General features: G+C 44.3%; 1 protein-coding gene across 1 annotated transcript; it reads right to left on the reverse strand.

Moving 5' to 3' along the window:
• Window positions 1–894: 894 nt before the first annotated feature.
• On the reverse strand, window positions 895–18247 carry IHO1 (interactor of HORMAD1 1). Its single transcript, XM_065749422.1, has 7 exons — window positions 18192–18247; window positions 11616–11772; window positions 10238–10395; window positions 8473–8521; window positions 7736–7823; window positions 2610–2713; window positions 895–2106 (listed from the first exon to the last, which is right to left on the reverse strand). Exons 1-7 carry the CDS (start codon window positions 18245–18247, stop codon window positions 895–897), a joined length of 1824 nt encoding a protein of 607 aa, XP_065605494.1.
• Between the last annotated feature and the right edge of the window lie 6 nt (window positions 18248–18253).

Genomic DNA, 18253 nt, shown 5'->3' on the forward strand with positions numbered 1-18253 from the left:
GGTCCCTTCCCACTCAAAATGTGTGTGCCTGAACCAGAGAGCTACATCTAAAAGATGAGAAATATCCATCAGTTACTGAAGCTGTTGAATTTCGACGTTGCTTCTTTGGGCTCCTGTCTGAGAGCCATCCTTGGGAAGTTTGTGATGGATACGTCTTTATTCACGAGGAGAGACATGAGACAGCTGTGATACAAACTAAACAACGTCCTGAAATTTCTGAAACAAAGAAAGTTCAGCCTCAAGGGAGACGTGGCACAGCAGTCGGTGCACTGGGTTGCTGGGATTTCACTTTCCTCAGCTCAGCCCTCAAAAATATCCACTCAAAGCTCAAAAACAGTTCTTGGGGCAAATGTTAACCTTACCAAAATCAGGCAGAAAAAGACCCCTACTTCCTAGGCAGACAAAAGTCGGAACTTTCAGACACACAAACCAAAACACGAGTAAGAGACCATGAGTAAGAGCGGGGTGAAAGCCTGCAGCTACAAAGATGTTAGTAGAGGTATCCAGCTGAAAAGCTGGGCTGAAAGTCTCAGCCAAGTGCAGGCACTTCTCTGCTGTGTGAACACAACAGTGAGCGGAGCCCGGGGCACTTCTGGTGGGGGTAAAATAACGCAGACCCACGCAGCTTTCCAAGCTTCAGATCCCACGCTGTCCCCGAGGATGGATTGGAGCAGGCAGGGACACGCTCGGGCGCCAGGCAGGAGCCCTGCCTGCTCTCCAGAGGCTGTGTGCATGCAGGAGTGCTCAGCCCTTCTCAGCGGTCCCAACAGGAGCTCACCTCCTGGTGGCTCCTGTGGGGGAGCCTGCAACAGCAGATGCAGGACACTAAACAGGAGGGATAAACGGCAACAGAGACGTCCACATCTGCGCTGAAGGCTCTGAAAACAGCACCCCTCAATCTGAATAATCGCTATCAAAAACTAAGGACCTACATTCAGTGCCCTGCACATTGCTGGGTTGTGGGGTGGTGCAGCTCGCCTGGTTCTCAGCTGTCATCCTGCAGAGGGAGAACAAACTCTCCTGGGGAGAGGAGTCCCAGAAATCCCTTCTCGCACTGTAGACAATCACTCTTTTTTTGCTTTCCAAACTTCTCTTTCTTTGGTCTGCAAGTTGGTGCATGCTTTTATTGGAGCACGGTGCAGGCAGGGTGCTCCTTGTCAGCCCGGGCTGAGTGCTGCTGAGCATCTGCTGATGGGGGGCTGTGGAAATAGGGTTAGAGCTTGCTAAACTGAGAGCCACTGTGTATCTGGGAAAGCAATTTTTCCTGGTGCTTCCCAGCCCAATAATCCTGTTGGCTCTTACTTGCTTCAGCCCGCCATCAGCACATCTGGCAAGCTCTCCTTTTCTCTTGCTGGAGTATGTTTTCTTCTTCCCCGTTGCTTTATTCCAGGGAGTCCTTCCTGACTTCTGCTTTACCTTGTTCCCTGTGGCTATGTTCTCCAGCTCATGATCTGTGGACGAGTTCCCATCTCTTTGCCCAGACATGTTGCTTTGCACAAATTGATGGCACACTTGAGGCTGCCTCTGCTGTGATGGTGTCACGGGTTTAAATCCTGTGGTGCCTCTGTGGAATGCCTTCCTCAGAGGAGTGACTGGGGATATCTCCTGCAGCACGGGAATGTGCTTCTTCCAGCCATCCCTCAGAAACTGGCTGTTAGCACTGCACACACACGCACGGTGAGAGCAGCTCTGTGCTATCAAAGCAGATTCTACCTCCCTGCCACACACGGCTGTAGCAACGGGGCTGACTTTGCTTCCAGAAGCCATATTGAGGCCATCCTGAGGTGTCTCATCCCCAGTGACTCCGTGCTGCTTCCCCGTGTCGGACAGACCCAAGCAGCTGCAGCCCCCCATACCATGGCAGCACGGCCAGCACGCGTCCTGGCATGTGCCAGGGGAGGTCTGCGAGGAGTTATCCACCATCCTGGGGGGGACTCTGGCACTGGACATGAAGGTCTGCAGCTCAGCCAAGGCACTGGGCAGCTTTAGGGAGCGTAATTCTTCACACAGCTTCAGGTGGTGGTCACCGAGCTGAGCTGGCAGTGACTCCAGACCCTCTTTCAGCTGCTGAACACTGGATTTCATGTCCAAAATCTCCACATCTTTCTGGGGGAGCAGTGAGAAGAAGCAGTAAACAATGCATTATGAAGTCTGATCATAGGATTCAAAGAAGAAACTTTGGTACTGTGCATCAGTGAGAAGCCTTAAGTTGGGTATCGACCCAATCTTAGCAATTTGTATCACTCTACGCAAAACTTATTTATTGTGACCCAAAACTGGGCATGCACTGCACCACCTCCTCCAGCAAAGGCATGTGCCAGAGCAAGAAAGCAGTGCTTCACCGTGTGCCTGCCACCACAGGGCACTGTTGGGCTCCCTTCTCTTCCACCAGGATTCCATCAGCGCTGACAGCACTGTGTACAGGCTCCTGGGTGAGCATCAGTGGTCCAGAATTTGCATTTTAATATGCTTTCCCCATTCATTGCAATAGGAACCGTCTACTTTGTAATCCTCTGTCTGAAGACAATTTAATATTCAGTTAATATTCTGAAGAAATTGGAGAAATTCGGAATGAAGATTCAGAATAAAAGATTAATTTCCCCACTTACGGCCGCCAGTCTCCTCTCCATCTCCAGCAGTGCCTGCTCCATTTGGCTTTTATCTGCCAGGGCTTTCAGCACCGCGTCACTGTGACTTTGGAGAGCATCTTGCACTAAACAGGCAAATCAATAAAAAACACATTTGGTCTTTCATTTCTAAATGTGAATAAAGCACTTTCAGTACGTACTATCGCAACTTCCGCCATGGCTTGGCATGAAATTCTTCACTGTGCTGTGCAACCACAGCTGAGCTCTCCCCAAGCACCAAACAATGAACAATGGGGTACATGCTTAATGCAAAGCACTTGGAATTTATAAGATGCTGAGTACAGGCCAAACCACTGTGCTCTATCAATATGGCAGCTGGAGATGAAAGGCTACATGAACACTTGGCTAGCTCAGCGCAGGGAAGGCTGAGGTGAACAAAGGTTGCACTGGGAAAGGTACCATGGTATGCCAGGTTTTCAGTTCACAAGGAGGGGGAAAATGCTTACCAATCTTACAGAATCATAGAGTGATAGGGTTGGAAAAGACCACTATCATCCAGTCCAACTGTTCACCCACCACCCACCACTCACTGACCACGTCCCTAGGTATCACACCTCCCCTTTCCTTGAACCCCTCCAGGGATGGTGACTCCACTGCTCCCTGTGTACCCTGTCCCAGTGCCTGACTGCTCTTTCTGAGAAGGAATTCTTCCTAATACCCAACCTGAAATCTTCCTTTAAAACCATAAATGATGAAGCAGAGAAAAAGAAAGGCTTTGAGGCGTGGCTCCCTAGCCACGTCTGCTCTTCCCTTTGAACTGGACAGGAAGGTGTGGGTGCGTGGCTGGGGCAGAGCACTCACTGCTTGTCCCAAAGCAGGATGCAGGCACTCCTTCAACAAAGCATTCCCAAGCCAGCTGTGTGGGATAACCGAAACTCAGGAGTCCTGGAATGCCACTGTGTGCCCGAGAGGAAGACCTGTGTGGAGCGATGTTCCAACAAGTGGCTGCAAGAGCTCTGCAGTTAATTAATCCTCTTTTCCTGCAGATCCAATATGTTTGATTGACTGCGCTGTCTGCAGAGCTGAGAGCCCTGCTGAGGGGGCTCCTGCACGTGGAGGATTTATCTCAGCTCCTCAGGGCAGCTCCTCTCACCCCAGGGATGCTGCTCCCCCGCTGCAGTGCTTGGCATCACTTCTCCTCCTGCCCTGCTATTTTCATTAAGCTTGTGGGGACTTAATTATCTCAGTGAGCTCTGCCCTTCTGTCAAACCTGCGATGGAATTGGCCAGAGTTAAAAACTATTAGGGAGAGACAAGCAGAAAGGATCGTAGATGCATTCTGTGTAAAACCAGGGACTTTTGAAAAGGTACATCTGGGAAAGGAGAAAAGAAAGAGACGTGAGCAATTACGGGCTGGCGGGTTTGTTCTCACACTGCCCAAGTTTTTAACTAGACCTTAAAGCAAAGAGCAATGAAAGATATGGAGGAAAATGGAACAAATCGGAACAAGGCTTCATGAAAGGCAGATTGTGCCTGACTAATGCAATGCCTGATGATAAGAGAGGTGACTTGTGAGACAAAGGCAACGCAGTGGCCTTTGTGTAGGTTCAAACAAAGCTTTCCATTGGAAATCATCATGTCATATGAAGAAAGCTGAGAAAAACTGTGAGGTGCATAAAGGCACTGGAGAGTGGTGGCAGGAGGGGACAAGTTAACTCCTTGGTTGCACCTAATGTTACCTGCATTATGTTTTGGGGGAGGCTGCCGGCGCCCTGCAGGCCTGCAGCCCCACTGAGGGGAGGAAGGCCCCTCACATCACTCCACCCCATTCCAGCTGTGCACAAGGAAGGCTTACTCTGGATTGCTGCTCTTTCCCACATGCTTTATTTTAATTCTGAATCATCTTTAAAGCTTTCTGATTTCCCCTGTCTATCTGTTCTTCTTCAACATGGTGTCCTCGGATTAAAAATAGAGTTGCATCCTCCGGGCTTGTGATCTGCACATACGTTTGACTCAGCACAGCATGCTGTGGGCAGGCTCCCAGCAGCCTTTTGAACGTGCTCCATTCGTATGTGTAGGAGTGTTCTGCAGAAAAACCTCAGTACAGAGGAGGGGCACACTCCTTCCTCGCCACCTTCTACACCAAGGAGCGTTCAGACTTGTCAAACATTATTAAACACCACAGAAATGGGTGTTGATCTACACTGTGAAAAGAAAGGCTTTGAGATGGCTGAGGTAGATCGGATCAAGGACCCTGCTAGTCAAACCTCTCGGCTTTGAAAATGATCAAGAACAGCTGCCTCAGAGAAAGTCTTCTTCAAATAAACCCTGCAGTGAATGGTTATTGAATAACTCAATCGCAGAGGAAAAATCTTTACTCGGTTAATGAGTGGATTATGCACAGGCTTGTGCCTCTCTTCAGGTATTTCACTCCAAGCAAAACAGCTTTTTCCAACCTGGAAGGTCGCTATGGTTGGGTTTGCTGTCTTTGAATGGTGCTGGTTTACATTAGTAACATAAGGAATGTCATATCTGTCGGGAGAGAGAAAGCTGCAGGTCCTCAGGGCGGGCGGGAGGTGAGCCCACCCAGCAAGCCCACCCTGCTGCCCAGTGCTGGGCTTTGTCAGAGAATTACATCGGCTCGTACCTCTGTAAGGGAAATATTGCACGTGATTTGCCATCTTTGCTGATAGAGTATTGTCAGCAGCGTGCTTGCTGGGAACACACTCTTCGTTTGCTAGGAAGCGTTGCAGAGGATACGGCTGTTGTGAGTTGTGGCAGCTGGAACTGCTAGATATCAGAAAAGCAAGACAGTTCAGAGAGAGCTGGGCTGCGAATATAAGGATTTGTATATATATATCAAAGAGAGCTTTGCTATAAATGTGAGCGTATACATGAAAATGAGGAAAATAAAAAAGAAATGAGATACAGCAGCTGAAACCAGAAAGAGCGAGCAAACGGTGAGCTAGCAAGTCAACCAGAGAAACTCTTTACAAAGCAGGACTGAGAACACCGGTCTGCTTTCCACTTTACATCCCAGTGCACAGCACGCTGAGATGTGTGCAAGGAGCAGAGCAGCTGTGCTTCTGTGAAAGCAGCTCAGGCAAATGCTGTCTCATCGATGGTGCCAGACACAGCTCTGTCCGCTGTGTGCATGCACATATGAACAAATGCACAAAAGAGAACAGTTCTTATCTTATTGCAAAGAGCGTGCCAGCACAACAGCATTTGGAAGTATATTCTGAAAAATATTTTCTGTTTTCTCCTCACACAGTGGCTATGTAGGCTTTGCCAAATGTACGTGCTGCTCGCTGCTGCAAACGAGGCCTGTGCCACTTCTGAAATGCTTCTAATGAGAACAGACTTTCAAGTGATTTCAAGTGATACTTTCTTCGCTTTGCAGTGTTGTTTGAATGCCCTGGTGTACAACTTGTGTCTTTGAAGAGAGCCTTGTCATCTTCTGCATTCAGCTCGTGGTGTCAAATCCTCCGCCACTGATTGCTTAACACCTCTGCCATGTCACCCACATCCCACAGTACTGCATCACCACCCGCTGCCATTCAGTGCTTTATTGGCTCTGAATTTAGTTCTTTGTCATCTGAGTTGAGGAATTTTAGACGGCCTTTTTGAAGGAATTACCTCAGCTGGAATCTTTTCAAGGCACAAGTGTGGGTATTTATGTGGTGGGAACTTAATTATCCATCACTGTGACACCAGTGAAATGGCAGTGTTTATCAGCAATTAACCAGTGACAGATGAACCTCCCAGAAATATAAAAAGAACAACGCTGTGGAGTGTGTGATGATTTTCATTATATATTCAACATTCTGCAGCACGATACATTATGGAAAGTGCCAATTTTTCTTTTCAATTGCTTTGAAAATCTAGCAGCAGGCACCTCTGGGAGGTTTCTCATTTCATTCAAGGCACATTTATTTAAAATGGTTACGAAGAAACAGGGCAGATGAGCAAATGGCAGAGAAGGACGAGGGGGAATCGTGAACAATGGATTTAATTTTCAGTGCCATGACAACAATTTCTGCACAAGAGGTATATGAAATTAGGCAAAGTCCTGCCTCGGAGTGGACAAGCTGAGACACTGAAGTAACTAGGGGGTGGGCAAATGCAGAGTATGGAGCTTGCTCTGCTGGCCAAAGCAGACGTATTCTTGCTTACATTGAGGTCCCACTAAGAGCACTTGCCAAGTGCAGCAAGGGAATGTTCTTACTATAACAAGGTTGGTATTTTGAACACACACACTACCGCGGCCTCGTGAAAAAATGCATCAGACTCCATTCCTCTTGCTTGAGAGGGCTGTGTTGACTTAAAGGGTATCTGTCAAAGCTGTGCGTCTTGGAAGCCACATTTTGCTGCTCAGTTAATATTCTAGTGCTTTTGTGGAGGTCTTTTCCGTTGAACTCACAAGGTACAGCACACAGTTCGTACACGTTCTGAAGCCAGTTCCTTGCTCTTGCACAGAGCAGAGTCCTGACACGGTGTTGATAAAAAATAAGTGCAGAATTAAAAATTACTGCACTCTCAAAAGCTCAGATCTAAGCCAAATTAGAAACAATTTTTCTGAAGCACTCTCTCTCAATAAAGACTGCTGCGACTAGCCACTTAGAGCCACTGCTGTTCACAGGTATTCATATTATTGGCTTTTCTGGGAGGTTGTCCTTTCGTCATGTGTAACTAACTCATTACTTGCTTTTCACCTAAGAAGAATAGCACCAGAGAGGGAAAACTTCAAACTACAGTGAAAACTTGAGAAAGCTTGGAAGCAGAAACACCGGGTATAAGTAAAACCACTATTTTTTACTGAGTACTTCATTAGTGTATCAGATATATCCTAAAAATGACTGATCAGAACACAAAACCATAGAGGCACATTTATCCACGTACATATAGCATCTGACCATACAGCACCTAAGCTCTTTGGCACACGGGAGCAGAGAAAAGGTAAATGTAACAAGAATAGAAAACAAAAAAAAAAACCCAAGCCCCAGCTGCAACTATGTCTTCATTTGCTCTTGACCCTAAGGAGGCACAGCTGTGAGTGGCATGAGCCGCCTATTTCAGCCCAGCTTGGAGGTATTCAGCAGTTTGACTGTGCCCTCTGCTGTTAACAGATGCATCAAAAGGACTCACGTGTCATAGAAATGGTGTCCAGGTGAACAGAAATGGATTTGTTTCTTGAACTGAACGCTTCTTCAAACTTGTCCAAGTGTGCTTGCAGCTGCAAAAGTGAAGGTAAGTGAGAAAATTATATGTTGTCTTTTATTTGTTTGCAGAAACACATCCTTAAATGCCACAGAAAAGTGGGTAGTTATCTGTTACTTCAAACAGTTTGACTGTCTATTGGCTGCAACCCCAAAAGAAACTTGGAATGGCTCAAAAGACAAACGGAGGGTTGCAGAAGTCTTAAATTATTTTGCAATGTAGATATTAATCTGCTTAAAAACCCCAATAATTATGGTAGTAGTTAAATTATTTATAGAAAGCAGAGGGGAGAAGAGACTTTTGCCTTCAGGCTGTGAGACCACACTGTATTACTTATTCCTGGGAGCAGGCTACTGTCTTCAGGCAGAAGGAAAGAAACCTTTGTATTTGCAGACAGCCATTACAGCCTGTTCTTGCCCTTAAACCCCTGAGAAATTCCATTGCTGACTCTGAGATAAGGCCCTAAGGCCTGTAACCCTAAGGATTGGCCACAAAGAGCATGGCATGTGCAAAAAAGCATTGACATTTGTTGATCTAAAGTATTTGTGTGCTCACAGCAAACAGTACACTAAGTCAAATGTCAGCAAAGAAAGTGAGAGAAGAAGAATGTTGTGTAGCATTTCTAATTCTTCCTTCTCCTGGGCTCTGAATTTGAATTAACTTACCTCTTGAAGCCTGTCATTGATGCTGGAAATGAAGGTGCTTAACGCTTCTCTAAAATGGAAAAAAAAAAATCACTAAAAAAGCCATAAATACAGCAAGTATAAAGCAGGCATTGTAAGTTACTGAATTAGTCAGGGATTGAAAATATCACAGTAAAAAAGTGTCCATATGTATAGATACACACACACATCACACACATGCATATACATATTATTTTAGCTCCCCAATCCTGGCCCAGCATGTCTGCCTCTCCTGGAAGTTCCAGGCACGTTTGCACAGCAGCATGTTGGCTGCTGGGTGCTATTGCTGTGCTGTTTGCCCCGAAAGGACCCAGTCTGGATGGAGGTGACATGTCAGTTGCTGAGATACATGAGTATTATATTTGGACTAAAATGATTGTGGGGGAAAAATAGGGAAAAGCTGCGGCATCGACAAAGGAAGAACAAACAGCACAAATCCTGTTCTCCTGAGATTACGCCTGTGGTTTCTGTTATCACTCCTTTGGAGTGGAGTGAGCCTATCAAGAACCAGGCTACATCCATGATTAACCTATCAAACCAAAATGCACGGGCTGTTGCTAAGCGAAGTGACAGCCTATTTCCTCTCTGGAGTTTTGGGCCATTTAAAATCGATCATTTAGTAATCCAAATGACAGCAATCAAAAAGGTGGAGACCAGGTAGAATTTAACAGTGGGAAGTAGGCAGGGTGCCTGGATTTGTTCCAGCTTTATGTAAAGAATAAGTTCATTTTGATCATCAAACGTGTAGGAGATACAAATGGATAAATGATACATCTTTGTAAAGATGTGAGCATGCTTCAAATCTGAGAATGCATCTGCAGTATAGGAAGAAGCAAAATAAATTTAAAGAAGAAATAGAGGATAACTAAGATTTGTCTAAACATTATTTAGCATGTTTGCTCCTCGCAATTCAATTACAAATACAAAAATCATCCTCTTTTCCAGTAAGCACCAGAGATCACATTTTGCAGCATCAGAATCATAGTGCCTGTTGGAAAAGAGAAGATGTGCAGTCTGATCTGATTAAAGGCTTTTAACAAAAATGTGTTTCACTTTGAATGTTACTTTACAAAATGTACAGAATGAAGAATTATTTATGGGTACACTGGGGAGCTTGCCATCTTTAATTTCTGAGATTGAAAATATTGGCTTAGTCCTTAAAGTCCTGGAGGACTGACGGCTACATCTAATTCTTAATACTTGACAAAGGGCTCATCATCAAATTACACTTGTCTGTTATCAAAAACACACAAGTAAAAATCCTGTAGGCAAGTGAAATTACAGAGATTTGTGCAGGTTTATGTTACAATCATCACATCTTCATCTGCACACAAGTATGCTTGGCAGTCTCATCATCTGTCTCGAAGGTAAATGTCTCACCAGGAGTCCCTTTGATCAGTCCCAATATAGTCTATAAATTTTTGAGAACCACAGGCTTTCACAGAGAATCAACACAGGAGAAAAAACCAACAAACCCCTGCTGATTAGAGAAAGAAGACAAAGGTAAATTCAGGTTATAGTTTTGCTGTTCCTTGTGGCTTATGGCTGGAAGTGTTACACAACTCTCACTGCAAATAAACCTGATTCTCTTATTCTGTCACTTTGCAATGGGAGATTATCTAAGACCTGAAAATGTGCTTTTTTTTTTTTTTCCTGGAGAAATATGCGGCTATACTATATCTAACTTTTAAGAGGAGCTGCAGGGAGTGATAACAGACTTCACAGAAAGTTTGCAATGGCTACGTACCGATCATATTTGTCCTTAATTTTGTTCTTATTTACTTCAAAATTTTCCAGGACTCTTTTCCCTCTCCCTGCACTGAAATTAAGCAACCCTTTTTCTCTTGTCTCTTCATCAAATAGCTGTGGTTTTGCTTGGTATTTGGTAAAAATACTGGGCTCGCTCTGTTGCACAAAAGAAAGAAAAAATGTTGAGGTATAAAAATCAGAGTGTGAGATAGCAGGAACCATTTGAGTGCAAGTACTCTGTAGAGGGAGGGTTCACAGTGGTTGGATGTGACAGATTGGATGAGAATATTAAAAATATCATGAGATTATTGCTCACTTAGTATACCTCATTAGATGGGTTGACAGTTGGACTGGATGGTTTTAGTGGTTTTTCCCACCTTAACGATTCTGTGATTGCGTGGCTCCCTGTGGCACAGACACCCAACCTGAATTTCTTCAAACTGGGCTTTTCCCTCATCCTGACTCCTTTCAGTTGATTGCAATCAGGTGCTTAGATATTTTTCCCTGTATGCTTAACACAGGCTATAAAATGATTTCAGGGAGCTCCCTGTACATTAATCTGAAGAAAATACTATTGAATTTCCTGCTAGGTGACATCCTTTGCTGCTGAGCATCATCAGACTGTAACTCAGTTTTTCACACGTTTCAATGCTCTTTCATCTTGAAGAGTGAATTTTCTTTCCTGTGTCTGATGAAAAGCTACATGGTTAAAGGACAAGCTCTTCAGCAAAGTGCAGGGGACTGCAGATAGGATCTGAGGCTGAATGGCTGCCTAGGGCTATGGAGCTGGCGTGACTGCTCTTTCCTAATCTTTGCTCCCAGGTGCCTTTATTTGGATCTGGTGCTATCTGCTAGTGGTGCAGGAGCTATTTTAGTGAGGCTGGTAACATCAGAAGCCACGTGCGTGCTACAGGAAGATTTGGAGTGTAGAAGCTCTTCATCCACAAGTGTTTAGGGATCTGCTGCAACAACAGTACTGCAAGGTAACCTTCTGTCAGTGGAACTGAATACCTCTGCTGTTCTTGTGGAAAGCTAGTCATGATTAACACAGAATTATTCAAAGAACAGATTATATATTCTACCTCAGCTAGGGGTGGGCTAAAGACTTTAGCTGGGACTAATTTCACATCAAGTTGGTAATCAAAAAGAATCAATGAAAATAATATATATCTCAATAATGATGATTGATTATAAATGAGAGGTTTTTTAAGCTAACCAGGCTGCTGTTTTGTCTAGTTGCTGTAAATATATACTCTTCTTACTGTATCAGGAGGTAACTGGGTTTGGCAAAGGTTAGCACCTATTTCAGTATTCACTGCTAATTTTGGATGGTGGCTGTGTGCCTGGTCAGGATTGAATGAGGGAGCAAAACTCACGTCCTGGGAGTTGTGCTGGCCCAGTTGTGTGCCCAGCTCCAGCGGTGCTGCTGCCTGCACGTTCTCTGGGCAGAACTGGGAGCCGAAGAGCAGCTGGGAGTCACTCAGACTTGAGTAGTCACTCGGAGCGCTGCTCCGGGCAAAGAATTTGTTTGACCTGAAATGGGGTAGAGAGGCTTGTGAATATGAATAGCAAACAAATAGGGAGTGTATGGCTGGACGTGTAGATAGGGTTGTTAGAAACATTTCAAATGTAACAGTGCACTACTCAGATGTGCTGCTGCCTTTGGTGCTGATTCTGTGTAGTGGTAGATTGCTCTATTCCATCCACCTGTGTCACTATGCCTTACCCCAGCCTGCCCACAGGAACAAAAATCTCACCATATAACAAATCCTGAAATGGGTCAAGGAAGAAACAAACTGAATTGGTTCAAAGCAAAGTGTTTGCTAATAAATCACAAAGGCTTTCTTCTGATCAAGCCTGGCAAAACAGCGGTAAACAAACTGAGAATTACAGATCAAAATTAATGATGTAGGCTCTTAGGCAGGGTTTTCCTTCCATATCAAATCACATAACCAGAGGAGGAAAAGAACAGAGTAATTCATGATTCTAACAAAAGATGATCGCCCCAGCATTTATTAGCAGTGACGTCTTCAGTTAATCTCCAGTTTTGGAAGGAGCCCAAACATCATATGCACAACAGAGAGAGTGTTTAGTGGGAGTCTGCTCAGCCCCCTCCATATAGCAGTGTCAGTGACAATATCATCTTAATGCTTTTGGCTTTGAGCTCACTGTGTATGCTGAGCTGCAGGACTTTGGCTGGCAGTGTAAGTGTCATGTCTCCTGCACTGTTTTTCTAAACTCAGCCATCTTTTAGCCAAAAAAGCTCCTTCTTAGTTTGAGGAAGGGTTCTTATACTCTTTATGCATTGACACTAAAGCACTTAGTTCCATAATCCCCTTTTAGAATGTCTGGTACAACTGGAGCATGTCACATCCCATAACCTGCTCCTCTGCTCAGTCCCTTTGTATTACCTAATGTCTAAATTACAGGATTCCAATACAAAGAGTTCTAGTGTTGACGTGCTGGGGAGCTCAGAGGACTTTCTGAGCCATGCAACTCCCCAGTCTCGCTCTGTACTGATGCTATGACCAAAGAAGGCTATTGGCAGCCCTGGAGCTTCATTTTTCTGTTTCAAGTCTGCTCTCTTGGTGGTCAGTTTAGGAACGATGACACTTTTTCCAAACTATGGGGGGAGATGAAACAGATGCCTCTTGGAGCATGCTCACTCCCCTGGGCAGCGGAGCTCTTTCTCCCCTGCTCATCACTGCTGGTGATGAATTTACTAACGAGGCCATCTGGACAAGGCATCAGCCTGGCCACACGTGGCCCAGAGCTCCCTGTGATGGTGAAATCAGACAACCACCTGACCATTTCCTTCAGGATGCCTGAGTTTCATGGATGTGTGATCTGCTCTAAATATAAACCCTTCCTTATAAACAGCAAGAAAGCATGCTAGCTATTTAATCCTGGTTAGCAGTCCCTCTTAGGTGATGCAGTAGTTTATCTTGGGAGAACTTTCAGCCTTCTGCTAAAATGAGCCATTCCCAGTTTTGTTCGTGTGTTTGTGCCAGGAACACTCCTAAAGCACTGCCACATGCATTTGAAGCAAGAAAAGATTTAGATTTGTGAGGCACGCACCATCACAAGATCATGTCAGCTCCGAAATTGCTAAACTGTACTCTGCTGACCGATGGGAACGGTTTCTTCTTCCTACCTAACTTTGCACAAGGTATTGCGATATTGGCAGCTCCGACATTTACTGTAATGTGAGCATGACCTAAAAAATCTGCAGCCCTCTGCATAGCTGGGGAGTCAGCTGGGTCTCTGCTGTCTCAGTTTCCTTGTCACCAGTGGGAATTCCTCCCCTTGTCCCTCAAGATAAGTTGGATCTTTTTGGAGTATGTTCTTGCATGTTCCCAAATTGCAGTTAGCACATCCAAATACTTCAGCGTGGCCACACGCAAACATATCGCCTTTCGTTAAAGGTTCTTCCTTGCCCCAAAATAGCAGTCAGATGCAACACACAGAAACAAGCAGCGAGCAGTAAATCTTCTCTTCTTGTGTTCTCTAGATGTTTCTAGCATCATCATGCCAAGTTTCATAGCTGTAAATTGTCTTAGGCCTTACTGGTCTGTAAAAGCAATTTTTATTCTGTTGTTTGGGTTCAACACCAAATGTTAACAGTCAGCTGGAAAAGCATACAGAGTCTTCAACAGTTTCCAAAGCAGCATTTATTTGTGGTGCTGCTGGGATTGTATTTAGCCCCATCGTCCGCTCCAAGCCTGTGCCAGTGTCCCTCCTCTTCCACAGCGACGTGGGTGAAGCTCACATGCCTTCCTGATGCATTTAAAGTGCAGTAAAGCCTCTTTCCTGAAGAGATCTTTCCTTTCTCTCCTGGTAGTAATCTTGAATAGTATCAGTGTGGTACTGCTCCTTTCCCTCTACTTTCTATCCAGAAATCTCCCTGCCTTTTCTGCCCCCCCTCATTTGGTGGCCAGGACTGCATCACAACAAATCCAACTGAAGTGCTGCGAGCTCCTTTTCCCCTGCTCTTCCTCATAGCTTTAGTCTGTATCTATAGGAACTGTCTCCAGCTCTGCCACACTGCTCTTGTTGTTACTTCTTGCTGCCTGCCAAAGTGTTCATCAAACACGGGAGGATCAGCATTTGCCTTGGCTGCAGAGGAGGAACTTTAGCATCTGGGGGCTTGGCGGAGTTTAAATCAAGGAGGTTTAGCTGCTATTTCAGCTCCCAGCCATTTACCATCTCTGCTGGAGAGTGTCAAGGCATAACATTATTTTTCTGTTCTCTATCCTTTGGAACTCAGTGACCTGCTTGCTGCAAATCATTTGTTTCATTTCTGCATTTTTATCCTAAAAGGAATATCTACAAAGAGATTTTGGCAGTGGCCCCAATGCACTAATCACAACAGGATCCCTTACAGCCGCTGCCTCCAGTTTCCAGGTATCAGGCTCAAAGTCCTTCTGCTCTTGCTTTAATTCTTCAAGGTCATTTTTACTTTCTATGAGGAACTCCATTATTCATTCCAATGTGATTCAATACCACCCAAACATTCCTCACCTTGGAAACCACGTCGGCTCTTTTGTCCTGAGCGAGGAGCCAGCAGGCAGAGATTGCTGCAGCACAGCCGCGTTTACTTACACATTTATCCCTGGCCATATTAGGAATTAGACCTCTGGAGACAGTTTTTGTCCCCCAGTCTGAAGCTGTCTCCCGGCCTGCACAGTTCTGTAAGGCTCAGGATTTTTTTGAGCTGCTCTCTCAGTCACTGTCTTGTCCATATCCTTTAATTTCTGCTATTTTTGGGACCTTAAGGTGACTTCAGAATTTGTGGTTCTGCTATATGGAATGGAATTTAATGAAATAATGGATTGAATGGAAGGCTTGGAAGTCTTTTCTCAAAGCAGAAATATGTCGTAGAGAATAAGTGGCAAAAGTAAGCTTCATGTCATAGCATCTTTTTTGGATTTAATATTCCTCTTCAGTATTTTCATCGTATATTGGCCTTACCCACTCCATGGAAGGCTTTCTGCTCCTGATGCCTTTGGACATTGGTTTATTAGTAGTTATGCCTTTAGCACGTTACCACTTTTCATGTGGAACAAGAAAATTATGGTAACTTCAATTTTAAATCATAATCTATTGGCTTCCTAGTTTTACACTTTTAATTTCTGAAAGGATGCCCTCTTGTTTTCTTCACAGTTCCATTTAACCGTGTCAGTCTGGTACTGGTCCTTCTCACTCTGCTTTGATAGCTGCTCTGCACTTGCTCTGTGCCTCAGCTTGAGGTCTGAATAATCTCTATGCCTCGTGTGAACATACAACCTTTTCTGCCACCCCTTTGGATTTCTTTTTAACAAGCTCCTTTATTTCTACATCAATGTCTTTTTGGAAATCAAACATTTCTGTAGTGGATTTTTGGCTCTCGTTGCTCCCGTAGAGATGCTGACTGCAGTTCATTACTGTCACTTCAATGGCAGCACTACAAGAGTAATAAGAGTAATACTGTGAACGAGGGTCTTGTGCCCAGCCCAGGACTGAGGCAAGGTGCAGTTCTTCCCTGGGAGTTTCCTCACTGAGCAAGCCTTAATGGTGCTGAAAATCTGTTTTCAGCTCTGTGACTACCCAATCAATAGAAGGCTAATTGAAGCATCGCTGCTTTTGTAACCACTGTGCTGAGACCCCCTGTGATTTCTTCCTTGCGCCCTTCTGGCCAGGCAGTCAGCAGTGCAGCTCTAATGTGGCACATTCCCTAATTGTGTCTGGCATTTCAGTCCCCCAGAATCGTGTTGTTTGTTGGTACACTTAAATTGACTCTCGTTTTTCTCCATGGCACAGCTGTCACTTTATCATCCCGACCTCTTCTTACCTTCTCAAATAATTGGCATCTTGATATTCCAGTGTCCAACTAGATAATCTTCCTAATCTTCCTTCTGATGGGTCTCTAGGATCTCTATTATGCCAATATTCACCTATAAGAACAGGAAGAGTGGGGACTTTGGCTCCCCCATCCAATTTCTCAAGCTGCCAGCAGTTGCAGACAGGAACACGCGTGTCTGATGGATGATGAATCCAACCCCAAGTCCCCGGTCTGTTCCAGGATGCAGTCAGAAGGAGGCGCAAGAAGTAATGGTGCAGAGCAGTGTTGGGCTTCTGCGGAAACTCTGTCATGGCCTCATTACCGTCACTGGAGTCCTGCGTTGCTCATGGACCTGGCAGCAGCTGCTCTCAAAAGTAACGCCTCTCCTCAAATGTGCAAAGAACTAACACTTTGAGGCATACCCTGCCAATACTACGTGCTGATTTTATGTTTCATCTTGGAAGCTTTCTGGAAGGCAGTACTGCGTAGTCTGTGTATCATATCCTGCTGCAGCGAGAGAAGGATCTAGTACCAGGAGAAGTGAGCTGGGAGAAGTTGTTAACGTCTTTTCCCTATATCTTAATTTTGTGCACACACTCCTAACTTTTTTTCCTTTAGAAGAGGTTAATTTACCTTCTAAGTTCTCCTTTTGACCCCTCAAAAAGCTCAGCTTCATTGTCAGTATTGTTTCATGCCCTACTTGACCCTCTCAACTCACTTGCAAAAAGAAGTGAAGTGTTAAACAGGTGTTAAAATCTCATCTGTTTCGATTGTGTGTTATTACATTAGTTAAAAGGGAAGGCTTTTTTAATAAAAGCAGGAGGAAAAAAAAAACAACCAAAGCCTGCAGGTACCAAGAAGACAATAGAATGATGCAATGCATATTTAAAAAGGCTAAATCGTGACAGGTATAAACATGATGTTCTCTGAATTGGCTCCCCTTTGGCCCCTGCATCTGCACAAAACTCAATTAATTCATACCTATGCGACAAGTGCCTTTATAATGGGAAAGGAATCTGCTATCATGTTTTCATTATCATCCATCATCATTGTAACATCAGGCCACATCTGAGACACCATGACTAAAACTGTGAATGTGAACAACAGTTAGTTATATAAGTGGTTATTTAACTACCAGAGGATCAGAAGATGAAATTAATCAATTAGCTTTTCCAGAGTTAAACGAGGGATAAATCTGGCTCTGTTTTTAAGCCAAGTGATGCAAAGGTTGATACTCTGCTGGAAAAAAAGTTTTTTTTTAGTTCTCTAGATGTTCGATACAAATAATATTTGTAGTTTCATTGTATATTGTAGGCGTGTGGAGTTATAGCTGCTCTTTGACTTCTGCTGGGGAAAAAAAATCAGCCATGTGTATAAATGCAGTATCTGGAATAATTTTAGAGTTACGTAATGTATAATGATATTGCAAATTGGGATTCATTTTATCTGTCTTCTACACAAGGCAAGAAGAGAACATTTAATTTATCTAATTAGACATGTTGCGTAAGATAGGCCATAGGACTTTCCTGAATAAATTTCTGCTTTAAGCACAGAACAGCTTTCATCAGAGCATCCAGTGTTAATTTTAAAATTCCTACAATGGTAAATCTATCACAGTACTTAGTAGGCTGAGAGTAATGTAGACAGAAACAGAATCACAGAGTAGGTTAATTAGCCATAATTCAGCAGACTACAATTAACCATAAATTAATTTTAGGCGTATTTCTTGCCATTCCTGCAGTTGTTCCCAGCTTTGGCAGTACAGTGACCATGCAATTATGGCTGTTTCTGCAACAAATTCCAGAAATATGGAGCTACAAGAACAAGGTGGTGGCACCTGCTATTCCAGGTGATCCTGCTGCTCACCGCAATGCTTATACATCTTGAATTCAAGTAAGTGGCCCACTAAAATGTTTTTTGAGTAAATGCTCTTAAACACCCAAAATGTTGCCAGTCCCAGGAATGTTTTATGTTGGCAGTGCAAGACCTCCAAACTGTTTGGTGCTCTAACCTGGAAGGAAGGAGCTTTTTGGATTTATAACATCCTTATCATCTTAATTCCTGAGAGGTTGTTGTGCTTAAGGGCTGTGATGGCTGCAGTGTGATGGGTGTGAAAACACACAGCACTTACCCAGAGGCTGTGGGAGTGCTGAGCATCTCCTTGATATTCCAGACGTTGAAATTCATTTTTTT

This window comes from Cyrtonyx montezumae, unplaced genomic scaffold (assembly GCF_038088225.1).
Source record: "Cyrtonyx montezumae isolate F1298 unplaced genomic scaffold, pur_monq_1.0 scaffold_6, whole genome shotgun sequence".
Lineage (NCBI taxonomy): Eukaryota > Metazoa > Chordata > Aves > Galliformes > Odontophoridae > Cyrtonyx > Cyrtonyx montezumae.

What these genes read in the sequence shown, in the direction of transcription:
- IHO1 (XM_065749422.1), bottom strand. Translation starts at nt 18,247, where the DNA reads ATGAATTTCAACGTCTGGAATATCAAGGAGATGCTCAGCACTCCCACA. An exon ending in GCCAGCACAACTCCCAGGAC is followed by an intron (nt 10,396 to 11,615) that starts GTGAGTTTTGCT and finishes TTTGTGCAACAG; the next exon opens with AGCGAGCCCAGTATTTTTAC. An exon ending in ATTAAGGACAAATATGATCG is followed by an intron (nt 8,522 to 10,237) that starts GTACGTAGCCAT and finishes TTTCCATTTTAG; the next exon opens with AGAAGCGTTAAGCACCTTCA.